Below are 23,206 nucleotides of genomic sequence, written 5' to 3'. Positions count from 1 at the left end.
CCACTCTCTTAAAAGCAAACTTGTTAGTGAAAAAAATGGTGGTTTCATATTGCTCATCTCACCTCTGGGTTTATTCCTCAGTAGCAGTTTAAAATTACAGGCTAAATTTTGTGTAAAACCTGCAAACTAAGGGTTTTCATAAAGTCACACCAATTAAGCACACGCTCTGCTATACAAAAAACTACTTTCTACGATACTTCTAATCCCTTGTCTCTTGATAAGTGAAGAGTGCCTACATGACCAATCTGAAGAGCTGCTCCATAAAAAATGTGGATTTGCCACCCAAGAATCATGGAGCAAATGTATTGAAACTTCAAAAAATAACCCTGAGAAGCTATGTTTACTGAAGAATTTCTGTGTAGGTGGTGGTAAGATCTTACCTGTGAATTCCTGCTTCAACAGGTAGAAGAAGCTTCACTCTATGGAAGTGACCCTCTCTGACTTGACTCAGAAGGCAGGACTCATCAGTCAATGATTCTGAGAGACAACATCTCTCAGTTCATGAATGGATATGTAAATAAAAATGTACAGCAGCTACTACAGCACACTATTATGAGAAAAACGAATAATATGGTAGCATTTGAATATTCTGTGGTGTCCTTGACTAACAAATGTTTTTATGCAAAAATGCTTGGAGAACCAAAAATGGGTGGTGTCAAAAGTACCCTCCCACCTTCTGGGAACACATATTATTTCCACCTAAAGAGTGGCAGGTGGGTATTCTATTTTACATGTTGTATTACTAGAATGGGCTCCATTTTATAGCACTTTTAGTATTAAATTCACTGCAGTATGTCTCATGCTAATAAAACCTCTGCCAAGTTGGAAAAAAAAGCTACCTTGGAGTTACTGAGGCTCTTTGTGAACTGTCATGTTCTACCTAAAGTAATTTGTATTTCAAGCTTCTGCCATGGAAGGTTAAAGACAAGAATATTACAGTAGCTACTGAACTCTGTAGATTTCTGCATTTTGTTCAAATAGATCCTTTATTTTCTCAACACACAACACCAAAAGGGATGTGAGATTCTTCACGCATTCATTAAGTGCATGAATGATTAGGCTGCTATTTGCACTGAGAGGGAAACGCCCACTGATGTAGAGAAGCGAAATCCAGACCAAGACTACAATGGGGAGCTAAGCAATATAGACACCCCCATGCAGGTCATGGCCCCACAGCTGTTTTCTTATAGATTCTCCACAAGGAGCTGTCACCAGCCGTGGTCTAAGGTGTAGTGGGGCTTTAGGCATGTACTCTCTCTCACTCATCCCAGCTTGAATAAAGATTTAAAGGATGAGGGTCTGGAAAATGTTTTGAAGCCTTAAGAGTCTGGACATTTACCTTTCACCTTAAAAAGAACTAAATTGTGATAGGGAACATAATCCTTAGCACTATCATGACCTGGACCCATCTCCACAGGCCATCTAGTGGTTGAGAGCGATAGACTCGTAATCTGGGGAACCGGGTTCGAGTCTCTGCTCCTCCACATGCAGCTGCTGGGTGACCTTGGGCTAGTTACACGTCTCTGAAGTCTCTCAGCCCCACTCACCTCACAGAGTGTTTGTTGTGGGGAAGCAAGGGAAAGGAGAATGTTAGCCACTTTGAGACTCCTTTGGGTAGTGATAAAGCGGGATATCAAATCCAAATCCAAACTCTTCTACCTGGGTTCCAGCTATGGAACTCTGAGCTCTCAGAACCTCCTATCTCGGAACCTTGGGAGGGGTAATCTCTGTAAACTCACTTCAGCCCCTATCTGGGCATCTCCACCTAAGTGTGAAAATACTCACTCTACCCTTGAACTGGCTTCTCCTGGAATGAACTTCTTTGGCAGGCTTAAAGTGGAAGCCGACTTGTTCTACCAGTACATATGAGTCTATGTGCAGCGCTGGCTTGCCTGAAGCACTCCTCTGGCCGACAGGTATGAATGCTGCTTTTTCCTACACAAATCCTAAAACAGGCTTCCTGTTTGAGGCTACAGTTCCCATCATCCCTGGCCACTGGTCCTGATAGCTAGGGATCATGGGAGTTGTAGGCCAAAAACATCTGGAGGGCCGAGGTTGAGGAAGCCTGCCGTAAAAGCATCACTTAACCTCCCTTCCTGGTTTTAAGCATCTGGCTTTCCAAACTGACCAAAGACATGCCGAAGTACTTGTGTGCTTATCTGATGGTAGGTGTCACAGTTTCTTGCCATGGGCACATCAATGAGCAGAGACTGGCAAGTGCTTTGCTTTCTCGCTCCCTCTGTCTGGCTTAAATTTGGGAGTTGGGCTTGGGCCGAGGGGAGAAACAGGAGAAAACGGAAAACGGTAGTAGCTGCTGCTTCCTAATAATCAAAGTCAGGATCAGCTTCACAGATGCTACACGTGCCTTCTGAGCCAGGTGATGAGGGTATCCCAGAGAGTAGAATATTCTCCCAATTCCAGGAAGCTGTGCTTTGTAAAGGTGGTACTCTCACTTGGTAACGACATTCCAATACAAAATATTCTCACTGTATGCTTGCTAGATTAGTACAATTCATTTTGTGTACTTCTCAGACATAGGTGGTATAAGCAAAAAGTCTTCATCATTACAATCTAAAACAGCTAGTGTTTTTTTTGGTCAGCATTAAAAAGTACTAAAGTTCATGAAAGTCCTAAACCCCTCACCTTGTATGTACTAATATTCCCAAGTGAACTAAGCAGCCATCGGAAGAAAGTGCAAATTCCTTTTATTTATTTATTTCTGAAAATGCTTATTGCATTATGTAGCTGTTGTACACTGCTTTGAGGCCTCTTTGGCTAAAAAGCAGCTTATAATTTTTAATATAAATATAATAAATATGACTACTAAATGCTTGTAAGAAGAAGGCACTGTCGTGAATTAATCCAGCTGCATTGGTTTACAGCTTCCTACAGTTAAAGCATGGTAAATAAATAAAGCTTTCTTCAACTTAAAATGCCAAGAGTCAGAGCAGAAAATCAATATACAGTAGGACTAATCAGACCAGTTATTTCCATCTCATAATAAACAGAGGCAGATTAATAACTTTCCTTTTAGTTCACTGTCAAATAATACACATTCAAGGAGTTAGGTCCTGCCACATAAAATGAAGCATTTTAGCTGAACTTCACCTAAGGCTCCAACACACTAGTTTTTTTTAATGGGGTCAGATCAAAGGAGAAAATCGCCATAGAGCAAAGTCAAAAACAAACAAAGAGGATGAAACAAGAGGCTTGCTCCACAATAGTCTCCATGGTTGTTAGTTCCTCCATCTCAGAATAGTTTTTTAAATTAAGGGTTGAGCTAAGAAAGGTGCAGAAGGAGTAACAAGCTCCAACATCATTTTAGCATCTCATTTTTAGCAAACAGGTTTTGTCCGAGCCTTATTACTTTGAAAATGTCTATAGCCTTCTGTGAATTGACAATTTGTCTAACTCTAAAGCAACGCTAAGGAGCTTCATTATTGGAATTAATGACTATGCATTAACTGTCATGAAAAAGGGGAAAGAGAGAGTTAAAATATTTGTAAGGTAAAGGGACCCCTGACCATTAGGTCCAGCCGTGGACGACTCTGGGGTTGCGGTGCTAATCTCGCTTTACTGGCCGAGGGAGCCGGCGTACAGCTTCCGGGTCATGTGGCCAGCATGACTAAGCCGCTTCTGGCAAACCAGAGCAGCGCATGGAAACGCCGTTTACCTTCCCGCCAGAGCGGTACCTATTTATCTACTTGCACTTTGATGTGCTTTTGAACTGCTAGGTGGGCAGGATCAGGGATTGAGCAACGGGAGCTCACCCTGTTGCGGGGATTCGAACCGCCGGTGTTTGAGCCTTTCTGGAAATCCAAAAAGAAGAAACATTCCATTTCCCAACAAAATAACAGAATTCAGTCTAAAGAATGTGCCAGTTCTACAGGGCAAGATACAGTATGTTTGCAAATGCACCAGGATTCACCTTTCTCCCCATCCCCATTCAACTCACACACGCTCCTACCTGCTCCAGATACAATGGACTGGTCATGCTCTCCGTTTGTTAATATAAGTGGGAAACTTGGGATTTCAGAAGGAATTTGGCTGAGGCTACAATCCCAAACACACTCAGGTAAGGCTATCCACTGGTTTGTATGTTCTACTCCCAAGCTTACTAATCCAGTTTAGCAATGGGAACAAGCACTGAGATCACATGTTCCTTCCTCATCACTTGCATCCTAGTTTAATCAAACCAACATTCTCTGCAGTTTCCAAAATGGGGAACTGTGGTTTAATACTGATTTACCAACAAGGATCTTAAACCAACTTCAGAGTTTAAAATCCTTATTGGTAAAATTAACATTAAACCACAGTTTCCTGTTTTGGACGTAACTATTAACTATGGTTTTATTAAACCAGAGTGTAAGCAAGGTGGAAGGAAGATGTCAAAGGTGGGAGGGGGTGGTTCCATCACTTGTTTCCAGCTCCTAAAAATCATGGTTTAGCAAACTGTAAACCAGGTATCTGAACCAGGCCTGTGGGAATAAAAATACAAAGGAATACAATGTACAATGGATTTCATTTCAATTCTAATGATCTACCTGGGACTAAATTCAAAGTTCCATGTAGGCTGAGCCATTAAGAGAAACTTAACAGCTCGGCTGTAATGTGTGCCTGTCCAAAATAAAGTTTTCAAATTAAAATCTAATTTGGCTAAAATATAGTACAATTTCATTACACTTCCCTACGCAAGGAAGTCTTTCCAGTGTCTCAGACCCTCCATAGGTCTTAACTCTATAGATCAATTTTGCCAGCTCCTGTAGCCACAAAAAGCTGTCATCTTTCAGATGAAAATACCAGCATGAAAACCAATCAAGCAAAGTATAAAGAATGTCAAACTTAACCTTATAATGGTCAAGACACGCAATAAAACATTTTATGCTTAAGTTCTTTTCTAAGCTCTCAATTCAAAAAATAATTCTTCATTTCTGTTTCTACACTCACCCTCACTTTACTCTGTATACTTATTATAACCGATTACAGTACTCTCTAACTTTAGATTGAAATTAATTCTATGTCAGGCATAGGCAAACTCGGCCCTCCAGATGTTCTGGGACTACAACTCCCATCATCCCTAGCTAACAGGACCAGTGGTCAGGGATGATGGGAGTTGTAGTCCCAAAAACATCTGGAGGGCCGAGTTTACCTATGCCTGTTCTATGTGAATCTAAAAAAAGCACAAATTTTTAGTTCTATGAACAACATGGCTTAATAAAATATATCATCTATCTTATCTTGGTGAAGATGACAGTACTACCCTAAACAAAAATTAATCAATCTCTTATCATTCTGGAGAGAAAAAGTTTTCTATGAAAGGACCTAAAACTGAAACCAAGATATTAAGTAGAAACTACCACAAAGTTTGCTTTAAAAAAATACTTATATTTGCACTTTATTTTATTTCACGTGACAAAAAAAATACTCAATTTAAAAAGTTTTCCTTGTGCCATAATGCACTTTAAGCTTGAAAAACATTTCAACAGAAAGCATCATTCGCAACCATCATTTTTCCTGAGAGAAAAAGGCAGTTTTGTAGCAAGAAGGTAAAAGCAAATAATTTTTGTTACCCACTTTTCTTGTGTCCTTTGTATTGTTGTGACTTTGACTTTTTCTTCTGCTTTGACGAGCTTGACTGACCATCTCTTGATGCTGAAATATATGTTTTTAAAAAGAAAGTGAATTTAAAGACCTTTTTGTGTGCAGGCAAAACACTGCAGGTGAGATGCTTTGTGTTTCAGAAGCCTCGTGGACAGCAGCACCTATATTCAGTATAATTTTAGCCCTGTGCCTCTTGAAACTGCAGAATATTCTTGAAATTTTAGACGGAGCCACTCATTTCTTTTAATATCACATTACTTGATCCTGCATTTGACAAAGTGATTATGACGTGATAGGAAGCAAAATGATCCAGATGTGAATTAACAACTGTGTTGCAGGGTAGTAAATGACATAGAATCATTCCCCCAAGTCAGGAATGATTAATACTTTCATGTGTAAAATCATTTTACCATACAAAATGCACACCATCTGGGCCAATCAGAACCATTCTGCCTTTTAAAATATGCTCAGTACAACTGATAACTAATAGAGTCAAGCTGCTAAGCCTGTTATATGACTCTACTATAACTGATCATTGTAAGGGCATCATTAAAAGACTGCAATGAACCAGAGAAATAAACCAAAAGTCAGAACAATAGGATAAAAATATAGTAACAATGCAAACACATACAATGTTTATCTCTTTATTGTATATTTGTGAACTACCTTGAGGGGCATGTAAGAAATTAGTTAATTAAAGTAATAAATGCAAAATTACTTGCTAATCTACATGACCATACAGTATTCCCAATAATACTGCATTAAAAGCAACTTGCTTTCTTATTTGCCTTCCAATTATCAGTGGCGAACAGGGACAGAATAAGACAAACACCCTGAAGTACTACTGACTACAGAGCAAAACAGATTGAGCTCTGGAGTATTAAGCAAATGGCATTGTGTAAGTCCCAGCCGATTGCCCAGACTACACCCTTGCGCTAGCTGGTAACCTGGCAGCAAATAGATCAAAATCTAAAAATAGAAACAAAGATATGAAAAATTTTACCATAGAGAGGTCTGCTACATTTCAGCTATAGAAAGTTCAGAGAGAAATTAAGGTCAACTTACATTGTGACGCAGGAGGCTGTAGTTGGTAACCCGTTAACTGACACCATCCTACAGGGTAGAGGTCAGGAGATTCACAATCCACCCACTGATCATATTCGTCTTCCCAGCCGTCAAAATGTATCCTCAACAGACGGTGAATAATACGAGTTACTGTAGCCACACATACTAGACGAGGTTCCATGAGGTCCACAGCCTCCAGCTTCATTGAAACATGAAACCCATGGTTTGGAACTTCCTGGAACAGAGATGTAAGACAAGTACATCATATTGCTTTGAAAAGCAAAGTTTTGTGATTAAAACACGTTCACAATCACCTCTCCCATAACAGAACCTTTCTCTCTCTTGGTACATTTCCTTAGACTTGTGAGCACTCTCATTCTACCAAGGTATGTAGTAACAGATGATCCAGCACAACACATGGGATCTCCTAGAGCTTTCTACCGTCACCTTTAGTTCACTTTGGCTATAAATACTGGGTTCATGAGATCCCAAGTCAAGTTACCTGGTCATGCTTTACTTTAGCTGTCAGTTGGTACTTTTAAGGTGGAATGGAAGCTTTAGTTAAATAGGCTCCAGGTATGTATTTCAGTGAACAGAAAAATCTGGTACATACTTAGGTCCACCACTGACAGCCATCCAGCCCCAAGGTAGTGGTAAAGCTGGAACTAACCACAGGATAGGATACCATATCAATATTGCCTAAATGATATATCTGTTGAGGGTGTGGCCCTTTCAACAGTTGTAGTTTCCTAGCACTTTGGTGCAGAAGTGAAAATGGAAAGCCCTTAATGTAACATGTTAAACATAAAGGTTTTTGATAATTGAATCTCTAATATATTCAGTTTTTGGAAAGTGAAGTGTGGGCTTCAGAATGGAACCAATTATTTAATAAGCTTTTCTTTAAAAAATTTAATTTAATTTGGTATGGTCATGCAAAACAAGACTTGTATACATGACATAAAATATCTGAGTTTTTCAGTGTTGCATATCCTCAAGGAAGAGAGGCACAGAAATGGGTGCATTCACTACATCACAGCTATGATATTCCTGTTCCAACTAAAGGTGTTCATATAGGATTCAAATGCCAATATTGCAATACTGGGATAACTCTTTTCCTTCTTCAACCACCATTGCATTTCATTAGTCTTAAATCCACAGGGTGAATCTACTGAAAGTACTTATGTGTCAGTACTCTATTCTATTTATAGTTAAGATGCTTTTCTATAACAGCTACATGTGAAGACATTTTCTAGATTCTATGGGGCTGCCGACAAAGGAATGAGCACCACAAATTGTAGGTACACTACAATTGTGAAATATTTTGGTCTTACCTTGTTAAAGAACTTCACAGGGGCTGCTACTGAACCCGTTTCCCTGAGGTAGTCAAACCATTTGAAAGGTAGTTTTGCATAACCTACAAGGGATTAACAGTTATGTAGTAGCATCACAAAAACATTTGCCCTGATCCGTACACAGACACACACACACACACACACACACACACACACACACACAATCTGCCCCAAGCAGTTTGATAACCATGGAAGGACAGGGTATACATTTCTTAGAATAAACTATGAAGTTACTCCTCCCAAGTGGGATCCTCAGTCCATCTAGCCCTTGCGTAGTCTACTTTGGCAAAAGCTCTCCAAGGTATCAGACAGAGGTCTCTTTTACCTTATCAGAGATCCCTTTCACTGCTGATGCTAGGGACTCAACTGAGGGCCCTCCAGATGTTGGCAGATCACAACACTAGTTGGAACACTTACTGGGGGTGAAGAACATTGGAACCCAGCCCTAGAGCCTCTGCATGCAAAACATGCCATCTCTCACTGAATCATGGCCCTTCCCTCAGCAGAAGTGCCACAGTGCAATAAAGGACCACAAATGTACAGACAGAGCTCTGAATAAGAGGCCACCCCACTAACCTTAAATGCAAAACAAAAAAGCAAAAAACCCTTGATACCCACTGACAGTTTTACCCTGCATGAATTTATCCAATTCCCTTAGCTATCTAAGATAGTAGCCTTCACATATCAGGCAGAGAATTTCACACATTGTCATGCGAAAATGTACTTCCTTTTGCCTACCCTGAATCTCCTGCCAACCAGATTCACTGGATGACCTTGAGCCCAGATTTTAGGGGGGAAATCACAGGAAGCAATCCATCAAACTAGGCAGAATATATGCTGTTACTAGGCCAGTCTGGCCTAGACAGGTGAGAAGAGTGCCACTTACTTTGAGGATATCATAACTAATGAAGAGGTGGCATTAAACCGTAATGCACCTAGCCTAGCTGCTTGTCCCATCTACACCACTTCAGCAAGCCACAGCAGTGGCAATTCTTATACTCCTTTACTCTGCACTGACTAAAAAGCAAACGGGAGAACCAAGTCAGAAAAAGAGAGTTGCAACATTCCCAGCCAGCCAAAGGATAGTTAAGCAAGCAATAATGAAACACTTGTCTGCTAAACGACGATTGGTTCGGCAACTCCAAACTAGAGTTTGAAGAGAGATGTAAAGGATATGATTTTTGCAAACAAGCTTAAGGAAAAAGAAATGAATTATTTCACACAACACGGCTTGCAAGACATGTATAGATTTATGCACAAGAAGGTATGAATACCTCGGGGTGGAGTTAGTTCAATCATGTTAATTTCACAGAAACCAACGGGGAATATAGAAGGGGAGGTGGCATGGTAACAAAACCAGTCAGACCCATCTGCTGCCTCAGAGCCATCGATCCCAATCATAAGATATCCATCTGCTAATACCTAGATAAACAAAAAACAAACAAACAGCAGTTAAGATTTAGAAGTTAAAGTAATTTAAAGGTGGGGAAATACCAGGAAGTGAAGAGCAAAAGTTTTCAAAGAAATTCAGCTACTGGTTGATTTGGCAACCCTGTTTTAAGGCAAACAACAATATTGTCCATATGGTTCCTGAATTTTTTGTACAACACTATGCTGGTTACAACCAGTACCTATGTAATGCTCCTGATTCCTTAAAAACATGAGTTAAGGGAGCAGAGGCAGACCACATGATTTGTTTGTTTAATATAATTCCCCGCCCCATTGCAATAGTTTAAAATCACAAAACAACTAATTATATATTGAAGTGCAATACACAATAAAATACATAAATACGCAAAATGAAAATTCACTTATGAGCAATAGCAACGAAATTACAAGCAAAATTAAACTAATATATTTACCTTTCTAATTGTTGCCACACATATTGCAGAAAGGTTTAATGGATCTATGGCTTCCAATTTCATCCCCTCCTTGAACCATTCTCCACTTGACTCGGCTTCCTTTACCTAAAGAAACATTTTGAGGCAACAAATGGAAGCAACACAGGTCAGCATCACAGTCTATTTGCTTCTCCAGCTTCAATGCTGATGAACAATTCCTTCCATTATAAATCAAGTTCCTTGCAAAACATCATACCTTAGCAAATAAATGTGGGGGTGCATCAAAATAAGAGTCCTGTTTCTTGGCAATATCTGTGAAAAAGGGGAAAAAACGAAGTTGAAGATTTCTAATTTACTACTTCAAACATGTGACCTTTTAAAAATACAAACGCCTACCAAAACCAAATAAAGCATTTTTAAAAAATACTTTTACTCCATAAAATGTATACCACTTGATGGCTTAAAAAGCAAGCAAACCTCAAAGCATCTTCCTCTGTCCGACTCTCATATCTTGAAAGCTGATGTGAACATCAATGTGATATATTAATTTGTTTGTGGGAAACTCTGCACAAGAGGAGCTTACCAGATCTTTTGAACCGATGTCCTATACTCCGAGACCAACCAATGGGATGTATGAGTGGGCTGTACATATGGCACCAGAAGTCATCTGTTTTGTCTTCACTTTCTTCATATACCAATCTTAACCTGCCTCCAATTACGCTGTCTACAATTGCTACCCGTGTTCGGCAGAGATGAGTTTTATCAACAACTTCTACTCTCATAGAAGGCTTAAAGGGATACTGCATGCTTTCTGACACCTGAAAATATATAATTGTGCAGCGTTAACATATGTACCTCTGCAAATACCCATCTACAACAATGGCTATGTGAATCTGCTATTGCCCACAAGTATCACAGGGAGTGCTTTCCCCTGTTTTGTTCCCCTTTCCACACCCAGTTTTATGATCAGTAAACAAAGACAGGTACCATCACTTTCAGACTTTAGACTGCCAACTAGGAAAAGAGCTTTTCCTGTGATGGTCTCATAACTTAGGCTTTTTAAACTTTTGTTTCTGGTCCAACTGTTGCTGCTTTTTTGTTGTTGCTGCCAGCTTTTGCTTTCCGCTCCAATTCTGATTTTCATATTGCATTTTACTGTTTAACTTTTTTATGTAACAGTTTTTAGAGTATTCATCCTCAAAAGCATTTTGTAAGTACTATAATAAATAAGTCAAAAAGGCTGACAAGGGTCTTCTTTGAAATCAGCCTCACCTTCTGAGAGAAGTCAGGAGGAAGAGTTTTGGCACCAGTGAGTCGTTTCACCAGAAAAGCTTTCCAGTTTGTGTATTTGTGTTGAATGGCTGTCAAGATTCAGAAAAACAAACAGACATTAACCACTTTTGAAAATTTGTATTGCAAGACACTGAATGAACAATGTCAAAAAGTTATTGTCTTCAGAATTTACTGGAAATCCAGATACGTTATCATAGTGAAGTACTTTTAGCTATTTTGACAACAACGTGAGTTAGACGCAAGCACATCCATTCATATGATAAATACAGAGAGATATATACAGATGTTGTGATATCAGACTTACACTTAACATAAGAGAGTATGTAATGTAAGTTAAAGGATCAGTACAGAGAGCATAAGATAAATTCAACTAAAGGTCAGCCTGTTAAAAGTCAGATTTACGTACATCGAGGCGGCACTAGAGGCTTCCCACTTGTTGCACACCAACCAACCGGATGGATATCAAGACCACAGATGTTACACCAGAAGTCGAGACTTGAATCACTTTCAAAGCCTTCATATCTTAGTAAAGCACTGTAACCTGAAAGAGAAGGAAATCTCATTCTGATCCATGTTACTCTTAATGAAGAAATGCACCACAATCAAACATGCACTCCCCTTCATTTGGAACAGCTTCCAGAGGAAGCGAGCTGATGTTGGAAGTGGTCTTCAGCTGCCACTGCCTATACTAGAGCTGTGAAAGAAGGGAGGCACCACAGTAGAGATTGGGGTAGGTGTGCAGGAGATTAATGTACTTTGGCAACAGGGGAAGTTCCTACATTGATGTTACAGTCGTACCTTGGTTTTCAAACAGCTTAGTTCTCAAACGTTTTGGTTCCCAAACGCCGCAAATCCAGAAGCGACTGTTCCGGTTTGTGAACTATTTTTGAAAGCTGAACATCCGACGGGGCTTCTGCGGCTTCCGCTTGGCTTGCAGGCTGCAGAAGCCGTGCTTTGGTTTCCAAACGTTTTGGAAGTCGAACAGACTTCCGGAAAGGATTACGTTCAACTTCCAAGGTACGAATGTACTATACTAGGGGTCACCAGCAGGGTCCTCGTAGGTCTCTTCATCCACAGAAATTAAGCTTGAATGAAGCAATCTATTGTAGCCAATATAATAGGTTGCCGTGAGTGCAGAGGCACCAGCTTCTCCAAAGTATTGGAGGGACATTGTGTGATGTCCTCTGAATATTGAGGGGGCCCGGCCACCTCAAAAAAAATATTTGAGGGGCCAAAATTGCTTGGGCCCCTAGGAGTTGGCGCCTATTATTGCGTACATGCAGTGCCCACAACCATTTCTCCAGTTTATAAATGCTCAAACAGGCTCAAAAAGGTTGGCGACCCCTGCACAGTATACTGTTAGAAGACATGGCCTTGAAATATATTTTTTCCCTGGATTTTAAGGCAATTTGTTTTACATGAGGCTTCTCAAACTATGTGTTGGGAGCCTGTTGGCAAATTCAGCTTGATTAATTTGCCTGACCTATGCTGGTGCTTTAACTGCTATCTCAATGCAAACATTCAAAGGTCACAGAGAAAGAAAGAGCCACAAGCCATGAGTGTATAACCTTGTTTCAAACACCTAGAGTGCTTTGCTTGGAGGACAGCAGTGTGTTGATCATAAAGGGAATTTCACATAATGAAGTCTGCAGGGAAATTATGAGTCTTAGCTCAAAATCACAAGCAAGAGACTTATCAGGAATTAGGGAAACTACTCAAAGGCAAAGTTTTTCAACCCCTAAAGTTGAAAACATATAAATTGTAGCTCTAATAAGATAAAAATTACAATTACTCCTTATCACCCTCTGAAGAATCACAACAAAGCCTACAATTAACAGTGTCTGCAGCATTCAAGATCTGAATATGACAGTCTTTTAAATTCCACAGAATCATCCCTTATAGGCAGGGTTTCAAACAGATCTGCTTGGAAAACCACTGTTGACTTAATAGGAACTTGCCCCACTATGGCAGCCTTAAGGATCAGGCCATTCAACACAGAAGACTTATCCCTTCTGCTATGCATTTTGTTTTAAATAATATATACACCTGCTCAAATCCCTTAATTATTTATTGAGACAGTTACACTTCAAAATGCATTATTTTATGCAAAGTTAGTAACCTGCTAATTTTACAATCCCAGCAATCCAGAAGACTTTGGTAGGTAGGCTGCAGTCTGTGTTAGGGACTTCTACACGTACACCTTCTGAGATGTCACCCCAGCAAGTCCCCATAGGTGCCTGCAATGTTAGGAAAATAAGTTAGAAACCATGTAATTCATAAAAATACTTATTTCCACCTATTAATACTAGACAAGCTCTCTGGCTTTTCTTTCCGGGGGAAGCTATCTGGTTACTGCTTGTAAAATTGGTTAATTTATGGCTTACCTTTATTGATGACAGTGAATCCCTCCCTCTCTCACCCGCCACAACAAGTGAAGTTTTACGGTAATTTTAATTTTCAGTAACCTCATAGTTAAAAAATCTGAATTATCCTTGAAGTCCTTTGTTGCATTAATGACTCCTTGTAGCATCACTTCCTTAAAGTATTGTGTGAATAAAATGATTTGTGTAGCTTTCCCTTTTTAGCAATGGTCAATGTGTGGAAATTAGTTGCAATTCTTTTTTTTAAAAAGAGAAAATGACTTCATTTGTGGGTGAACCTGGAATATGAACTTTCTGCAGATTTTAACTACTTCAGGAACAGCAACAACAGAATGCGCAACACAGGAATGGCAAGAGATATTGGACTAAATAGGAAATGAGCAGAGTTTGCTATAATGAATTAATTTAATGAAGAACTGATGAAATACCTTTGAAGATTTGCTGATTAATATTTTAAAATGGGCTACTGCAACAATAACTTTCTTTTCTGCACATGCTAGAAAAGCATGCAGTTAATCCAGCTGTGGAAATACTCAAGTTCCATCTCAAGTATACTTGAGAAGCTACAAGAAATAAGTCAGTCTCCTTACACAGATGTGTCAGCAAGTGATTCCAGGGCAACCAACCTTACTTTTCTGGCAAGGTAAATAGTTTACACATGAGGGGAATGTTAACTGAAAACATGTCTATTTAAACTCTTAGGGAGTAAGGAGTGCTTTAGCAGAAAATATACATGCCACGTTAAATATTTGTGCCGTCAACTTGGAAGCTATACATAGAAGTATGGGAGTGACAAATCTGGAGGCATTATGACCTAAAGCAGCAGCCCTCAATACTTCCTAGTAGTAAGGCCCGTTGAATTCAGTGGGACATCTGAGTAAACATGTTGAGGATTGGGTTGGAAAATCCTGACTAGTTAAAATAGTGGACTGACAATCAAATGAAAACTATACAGAAGTAGTAACATGAATGTATCTCAGCAATGTATCATCTCCAGAATGAAACTGATCTAGTTGTGAACAGGAACATTCTGATTTTGAATGAATTCTGGTCTTTACCAGATCACCTCTTAAGGAGGAGGAAGAGGAGGAGGAGGAGGTTTCAGCAGCTCTTTATGGCCAGGTGCTGTCAAGGTTCAGAAAACAGATTTAGGCTGAGTATTATTGTGGGGTGGGAATGCTGATAATAGAAGCAGGGCAGTTCTTCTACAGTTAATCAAGTTCCATCATGATAAGTCTCAACAGGCTATAGCTAATAGAACTGGTGAATTTGAAATTTTGCATACACATGGTCTACCCGATGAGGTGTATGAAAGTACCCCCCCCCAAAAAAAGAACAATCCAATAAAAATTATCACAGATCCAACAAGTTTAAAAGTGTGACCTCTTTCCCATTTATAAAGAAATCACACATTTCTTTCAAATTTTGGTGAAAAGTACTGATATACTTTGTTTGGCCTTTTTGTGAAGTAGACCTTTTAAGTGGTCAAGTTCTAATCCGTGATTCAAAAGTTATTGTGGTTTCCCTTCTCCATTAAGTACTGGAAAAAATACTGCTGGGCATGACTGAAGCTAAAATGTGGCCAGGAGGGTAATGCTTGCAGAGGGAGTCACCTAGCTGACGGTATGTGTGGCGTCTATTCCTTTAGTTACGAAATATCACAGTGTGGCGCAATGGCTACAGTGAGGACTTGTCAAGCTCTTTGGAGCCATGGGCACGTGAGAGATTGTCATAAGGAACCACACGCCCCAGAGTCACAGATGCATCCATCCTATCTCATACTGCAGCTCTGCACACAACCTGTCCCAAACTGTTACCCGCATGAACTTTGCCAGGAGGACAGCAGTGATTCTTTTCTAGTAATTAATCTAACAACAACCCTGTGAGGTAGGCCATATGGAGAGAAAGAGACTGGGGCCATACATCCCTGTGAGTCGCACATGCCCGTCAAAAACTCCATTCGATTGAAACAAAATTGAATGCATCGGGTTTCAAAGTTTCGGATTGGTATAGGGGTATAGCAGAAAGTTAAACTTGTCCTTGTCTGTGAAGATCGCGGTTCTGCTAGTTCCTCCTACACCAATCCATATGGCTGTCGCTTCCAAAGAAAGCCATCATGGGTTTGGGTCTCGTGGCCTTGAAACGATGGTACACTGTGTATATCCAGCATACTGTCTTCTCTTGCGCAATACGCTTACTAGCAGAACCATAAGCATACAGATAAGAACAAGTTTACCTTTCGAACTCATGATGAAGGCATCCATCTTGGGCTCCTTCCCAATAAAAGGAAGGTCTGCCTGGGCCACCACTCTGATCCAGCGCACACTCTGGAGGAATTATCTGGGAGGGACAGCCGCCTTCCCTGCAAGGTAAGTTGCAATCAGGAAGGTCTTGATGGGCAAGGTCCAGGTTCATGTAAGTGGGCTTCCCAACCCAAAAAAAAAAGGCTGACCCTATAGCTTCTCTGCCTGGGATAGCTAAGTGTTACTACTGGCTTTTCTCAAATGCATTAAAAACACCAGGCAGAAATATTTAAGGCCTCTGGGGCTTTAGAACTATGGTGCAAGATTTTTGTTTTCCAGGTGCACCTGATATATCTGTTGCATATGCAGTGACCACAATCCAGAGTTCCCTTCATGTGGGTGCCCCCCCACATGTGCAAGCACAAGGCTCCCCCACCCAAGAGCAGGCTCTCCCACCCCACAATAAATGAGCTGCTGTTTGTTTGGTTTTTTTAAAAAACTAGCATAAATTTAAATAACTGCTTGCTTCAGACAAAGCTGCTGCATGGAATAAGACAGAAAAGGCCCCACTGCACATGCAGACCTCACACATCTCTCTGGATTGAGAATAATATCTGCATTTTAAAAAGGGGGAGGAGTGCTAGTAAGCCGATAATGCATCAGTGCCATCTAGTGAAAAGGGGGAAAATATTCCTCATGTAATTACATACAGTTTATAAATAAATTGCATCTGAAAACCAGGTTACAATGCACTAAATAAACAGTTTCTACTGAGTTCAGTGGTACTTACTCCCAGGTGTGCATAGGTTTAAGACCATCCACTATCTGAGGCAGAGAACAATGCTAGTAGCTGTCATGTTTGTCTGTTGTACTATTACCAGTACAGGGGGATAAAGAAGCTGTGTCTGGACAATGACTCCCATCATCCCTGATCGTTGGCTGTGCTAGCTTGGGGTGATGGGCATTGGGAGCCCATTAACATCCGCAGGACCACAAGTTTCCAATCCCAGTTCTAACACATATGACCAGGTCTGCATGGTGAGCAAAAAGTGATGAAGATTCTTGCTGGGTCTGCAGTGACCCTGATCTATTGCATTTAACGATTCCATATCCATCCAATGCACATTCCCTTTAAAAACGGGACTTGTGCAACAAAAAATATACTTTCCATAGGACACCCTCCTCTCTTCCAGAAAAGCGGTGGGGCAAAATGTTTGAGATGCAAAGCTTTTAGTAATATTACTGATGGAATTTGGTGTGTTTTGTAGAAATCATGCAACCCTATAATGAAATTAAGCCTAGGGAAAGCTCCAGATAAGACTTTACAACTTCCTAGGAACAAATCGACCATTTGTTTGCACTAGCAGCAATTAGGACATAAATAAGAGGAAGCATTTGCGCTCCTTTGTGGAACATCTGAACCCTAATTACAAGGCAGCCTATTTAATGTACTATATGTTACTACGCAGAGTCATCTGCAATCCCTATACCTGTTTATATGGGCACAGTGGAATGAATTAAAAGTAATGAAGCTCATTTCCTCCTCAACATCAAGAAGAAGAAGAAAAAGAGGAGTTGGATTTGAAATCCCGCTTTATCACTACCCTGAGGAGTCTCAAAGCGGCTAACAATCTCCTTTCCCTTCCTCCCCCACAACAAACACTATGTGAGGTGAGTGGGGTTGAGAGACTTCAGAGAAGTGTGACTAGCCCAAGGTCACCCAGCAGCTGCATGTGGAGGAGCGGAGACGCGAGCCCAGTTCACCGGATTACGAGTCCACTGCTCTTAACCACTACACCACACCGAACATATAGCTACTAGAGTTGGTTTTGAATGCCAATTTGCAAGTTTGCAAGTATGCACGCTCTTGGAGGTAGATTTTAAAACAGAATATAGGCACAGATGACTTCAGGCATGGAAACTAAGATTAAAAACATGACTGAGTTGACCAGCACAATCAATAGCAGATTGTGCACAAAATGCTATCAGAACAGTTTGTTGCAATGGTCTGTGCTGCCTACATAGTTCTGTTTTAATAGGCATGTCCATTTAGGGTAGGTATGGGGAGCCTCCAGCCCATAGATCTAATTACGTCTGGCAGGGGTCTCAATTTGGTCTGCAAGGCCATTTCCCCCAAACCACAGTCCCACAAATGCTGCATCAGATGAGGGGCAGGTAAAGGCATACTGCCAGTGCACAATTGGGAACCTTTAAAGGCACTCCTGATGGTGACAGGTAGGCTCCCTCGCCAGTGCACAACCAATCTGCTAACCGTCACCAAAAGTAAACCAGCTCAAATATGCTGTGCTACCGAGTTACCACAGCTGATTCCATCCAAAAATGGAGCCTGAAGTCAGCTACTATCAGCTTACTGGGGGTAACTTCAACCCCCACTTGGCTTAGAATTTCTATGTAGCCCAGTTGCCACACTACAAAGGAAAAATGGGTCACCTGACATCATAGTGAAGTCAGATGACTGTCAGGTGGGAGGGCCACCAAAATGGTCCAAGGGTGCAGTAATGCAAGATCCAGCCAACTGACTGGATCCAGCTCCCTACCCCGATTTAGGAAATACCTTAAAATTAGGTTCCAAAAGCATACTTAAAGGTAAAGGGACCCCTGACCATTAGGTCCAGTCGTGGTCGACTCTGGGGTTGCGGCGCTCATCTCGCTTTATTGGCCGAGGAAGCCGGCGTACAACTTCTGGGTCATATGGCCTGCATGACTAAGCCGCTTCTGGCGAACCAGAGCAGTGCACGGAAATGCCGTTTACCTTCCCGCCGGAGCAGTACCTATTTATCTACTTGCAATTTGATGTGCTTTCGAACTGCTAGGTTGGCAGGAGCAGGGACTGAGCAACGGGAGCTCACCCCGTCGCGGGGATTCGAACCGCCAACCTTTTGATTGGCAAGTCCTAGGCTCTGTGGTTTAACCCACAGCGCCACCCGCGTCCCACAATGCATACTTAGTCTTGCATAATTTGTGAGTCATTTAGCTTCATTAGATATCTCCCCACCCACCCCAAAAAAACCTCTTGTACTTTTATGTTGTTGATAGTTATTGAAAGTATGAGCAGCAGAACACAATCCTCATCACTGTGTTGCTCACCATATAAGCAAGGAATTCAAGATGAAATTCTGAGACACATATTGTCATCTGCCTATGCTAGGTTGAACTGAAAGAATTAAGAGAACATACAACATCTAATTGTGGTCTCCTTCCTCATGAATCACCGTTATTTCTATAATACTACACTGTACACCAGAGCATGCTCAAATATAGAAACACAGAGGCTGCCTTATGCATGGCAGACCATTGGTCCATCTACTTCAGTACTGTTTACAATGACTGGCAGTATCCAGGATTTCAGGCAAAGGTCTCTCCCAGCTTCTTCTGGAGATGCAGAAGATTGAACCTGGGACACTCTGGATGCAGAGCAGATTGACATCCAGCCAAAGTAAAACGCTGGTGAAAAAGCAGCTACAAAAGTCTGTGACTCAGCAACGTACCTAAGTGCAAGTAGCAGGCAAGCACCAAAGAGCACTTGTCCACCCTTGCACCTTCACTGCCACAGAGCTGACCCATGTTTTCTTGGCTAGGTAAAGCTCATAATTCACTCATCTGCTGCTCTTTAAGAGGAGGGAGAAAGGACACCCCCCAAGTCCTCAGTTATCACCCAACGGAGGAGATGCAGTAGAACTATCATAAAATCAGAATTGGAGGGGGCTTGTATGCCAGACCTACAGCAAACTCAAGAGATGGCTGTCCAGCCTCTATGTTAAGCTCTCCGGTCAGTGGCGTAGCGTGGGGGGTGCAGGGGGTGCCGGCCGCACCGGGCGCAACATCTGGGGGGGGGCGCGCTCGCACTCGCAGCTCTCTGCCCTACCTGGCTCACTCACTCTCTCTCACTGCAGTGCTGGCTGTGTGAATCTGATCCGAGCCGCTGGGTCGCCGCCCACTGTGGAGGGGGTGGGTGCCAGGCGTGCGGTGTGGAGAGAGAGCGAGGGACTATCTGGGGGAGGGACAGTGCAGCGGCCGCCCAGCGCAGCGCTGAGCGCGGAAGAGAACCACACCAGACCAGACCAGGCAGCAGCAAGAAGAAGCTGGCAGCGGCGGCAGGTTAGGGGTTAAGGGGCGCAAACTACTTGCCTTGCCCCGGGTTAGGGGGCGCAAATTACTTGCCTTGCACTGGGTGCTGACAACCCACGCTACGCCGCTGTCTCCGGTGACAGCTTGCCCATTCACCCACCCCAACTAAGTAACTGGTTCCATCCTCAAACTGTTCTTACTGTCAAGAGGTTTTTCACAATGCTCAGTGAAATCTACCCTCCTGTAATCTATGCTCATTAGATCTACTTCTGCCCTCTGAGGAGCACAGGACAGATCTTTGCCCTCTTCTATGTGACAGTTTTTCACATATTTGAAAAGTGCCATTGTGATTCCCTCCACTTCTTCTCTACTGGCTAAACATACCAGACTTCTTGCTGGCGGGTGTCCAACAGCAGAATGTTCTCTGCAGGGACAATCATCTGGTGCCTGCTATGTTAGAGACCAAGTGAAACTGAATTTATTTTCCAGATATTTTAATGCATACAATTTAAACCATACTTCTGCTGTTAGAGTAATTGATTGTTTCATTTATTGTTGTTTGTTGGATTTTATTGTATGTTTCAGTGATAGTTGCTTTGAAAGTTACTTTTGAACTGAAACCTGGGATACAAATATAATGTACAATCAGTGCCCCCTTAAGACATTTGAGACCTGAAGTCACTATTCCAGGCAACATCCCCCAGTGACACTTGTCCCTCCAAAATACAGGGGCAAGTATAATGTGGGGGGGGGGGGGTTAATCAAAAGGAATTCTTTTCCAAGAATATGACTGCTCACCCAAGGTATATCCCTAGCTTTTCTGTGTCTTGCATGTGATACAAATTGAGTCTGAAAATTAGTGGTTTAATAAAGACAAAGTTCTGTTCTGAAAACTCATAGTCTTAATTTATTTATATGAAACCTTCAACTTAATTCTATACTCAAAAGATATTCCCACTGTATTTAATGGGCCTTACTCCTAATAAAGCATGTGTAGGATTGCAGCCTTAAAGACAATTCCACAATCCCCAGAATCAAATATAAATTTAAATTGCTTCAACTTTTTTTTTTTAAGCAAACCAGTCTGTCAGGGATAACCAGACCATCAAGAAGGCAGCTATCCTTCCTCTCTCACATGCTGCACGGGTTTATTTGGTTGAAGGAAACAATCTCTGCTTGCTGATACAAATCATTTGTCTTTTTGCTGCAGCCACACCCTTGGTGCTTGCTGATTTTGGCCTGTTCTCTCCCAACATGTCTAAAGTCATTGACAGTGCATGACTTGCACCACCAACGAGTTAAACAAGCAGGTGGCAGCAGCAAACTACTACAAGGCAAAAAAGATTCAGCACCTGCCTCATTTTGGTCATGCTTCGTTCATAAAAGGGATTGAAGGAACCCAGTCAGAATTACTGTTATCACATTTGCTTCCTCTGATCTAGCAGCTACAATGGGCTGAGAGAATGGGATCATGGAAAGGGATGAGTATGGCAGTAGAATTTGTCTTTTAAAATTATGAATGTTAAGATCAATAAAAACACAGGACAAAGTGATATTCCTAATCCTGATGATTGCAGCCCACCATTTTAATGATTAAATTGGCCCTACATGCAGCACAAAGGAAATATTGAACTCATCACAATTGGGGCTTTAGAGAAGAGGGGCTTGGATTGAAAGTTTGACTTCCATGAACTGAAGTTATCTCTCCATTCACAGAAAACTTCCCATCCAGCAGAAGGGCGGGAGAAAGGCCACAAATTTATGCCCATTTCCCCTCCAGTGCAATAGAGGAGAGAGGAATGGGCAAAAATCGGTTCTTCTTCCACTGGCAAGAGCAAACTCAGAAGCCAAACCAGTCTTGTTTTACAAGCATCACTTGAACCCATTCCTAAAACAACCTTGCTGTGGATGTGCCTGCCTATTTGCTAATAAAGCAATTTATTGATCTTGATCTCTGGTACAGTATAGAAAAAGAACAACCTTATTGTTATTATGTAGCCTTGTATACAATGCACCTCACTACTGACAGAGTGGCATATTACAACATGTTCCTTCTTGTGAAACTAACCTGAAAAACACGCTTGTTTTGAATTCCAGCTGCTTCTAAGGAGAGACAGTGCAGAGCTCTGTTTTGTTCACAGAAGATCTGCAGGCAGTTTCAAAGGACTTTGTTTGATTGGGCTGGGCTGAGGTCCCCACCCGAGCCTGACAAACCAATAGACTAACTTGGTTTCAATTAACTGGGCCGCTTCTCAAGGTCCACAAGATTTCAAGACAGTTTCTTAGTATGTAAATTGGCTCTATGCACAAAGGCAAGAACCACATCCAAAACTTGCTTTGCAACTTTGCACACAGCTTTGACAGCTAGCATTTAAACTGGATAGCATCATGCATCTTTGAAACGTAAGCTCCCAAGATTGCAGTTGTTAGATCAGTAAAATTTCATATATGCCTAAGGATTGGGGGGAAAGCCATAGGATAAAATCTAGTTGTGCTAGTCTGCCAGCAACACTTTCTCACTCCCCACCAACTGCAGCCCCTCACATACCCCCAAAATTTGCTTTAATGGTGGGCTCTCAGAAGCAGATTTGGGGGAGTGAAGAGGGAGCTGTAGGAGGAAGGGGAAGTCTACTCTCACCAGGGTATTTGTAAATTCTCTGTTGCAATTATTTCATAGCTATTTACTAAAAATAATAAAATCAAAGGCAACATACTTACATGCTTAAAACAATTAACAGGAGCGGCAGTGAAACTATTGCTATTGATGTAGTTGCCCCAACTGAAGCCTTCCACTGGAACAGATGCTAGAAAGAGTTACTTTATTTAGCAATGGGTACATAATTTACTAAATATATTTTTAATACATATAAATTCATTTCCAGTCTCTTTTAGGGTGGGGGAGGAAACAGAAATGCACGGCTGTAAGCATGACCACAAGGTGAATATGGTGGATTATCCAAAGAAAATCCTCTAGAAAATTAACTTGTTTTTACAAAAGAATATAGATTAGACTGGAACTAATTAATGTAGGCCAGAAGCAAAAACAAAAAACCAATTCTAACCCATGCACTGATGCCATCAGGATTCATATGACAGTTAGTTATTATATCCAGTCAAATGGATATAGCAGTATGGGAAAGAAATCTATCTACCCCTAGAGCAGCCAATGTGTTCTGTTGAAAATGCCAATACAGCTGAAAGGGTAGAAAGCAAGGCACATGAGCCAAGCCCCTCAGAATGTTTCACAGGTTCACCCCAACAACCAATGCCCTTCAGCTTCAGATGAAAGACCCCACCCCACAATACTAGCAAACTTTATTCCTCTTATTCACTTGGAAATT

The 23,206-nt window shown here is 41.3% G+C and overlaps 1 protein-coding gene across 11 annotated transcripts in view; it reads right to left on the bottom strand.

The window, feature by feature from the left end:
- Positions 1-23,206, bottom strand: part of MBTD1 (mbt domain containing 1) — a 49,634-nt gene that overhangs the window by 12,800 nt on the left and 13,628 nt on the right. For all 11 annotated transcript variants that reach the window (XM_080993750.1, XM_080993746.1, XM_080993743.1 and 8 more), the window contains 11 exons: positions 22,584-22,669; positions 13,272-13,389; positions 11,559-11,693; positions 11,132-11,220; positions 10,443-10,677; positions 10,116-10,171; positions 9,881-9,985; positions 9,293-9,440; positions 7,998-8,080; positions 6,667-6,901; positions 5,575-5,652 (listed from right to left, as the gene is read on the bottom strand). In XM_080993750.1, the coding sequence (XP_080849876.1) occupies positions 5,575-5,652; positions 6,667-6,901; positions 7,998-8,080; positions 9,293-9,440; positions 9,881-9,985; positions 10,116-10,171; positions 10,443-10,677; positions 11,132-11,220; positions 11,559-11,693; positions 13,272-13,389; positions 22,584-22,669 (1,368 nt within the window). The remainder of the gene's footprint in view (positions 1-5,574; positions 5,653-6,666; positions 6,902-7,997; positions 8,081-9,292; positions 9,441-9,880; positions 9,986-10,115; positions 10,172-10,442; positions 10,678-11,131; positions 11,221-11,558; positions 11,694-13,271; positions 13,390-22,583; positions 22,670-23,206) is intronic.

This window comes from Podarcis pityusensis, assembly GCF_964106645.2.
Source record: "Podarcis pityusensis genome assembly, chromosome: 2".
NCBI classification, from domain to species: Eukaryota; Metazoa; Chordata; class Lepidosauria; order Squamata; family Lacertidae; genus Podarcis; species Podarcis pityusensis.
Note: the sequence above shows the minus strand (reverse complement) of the source record. Positions and strands in the feature narration are given on the sequence as shown.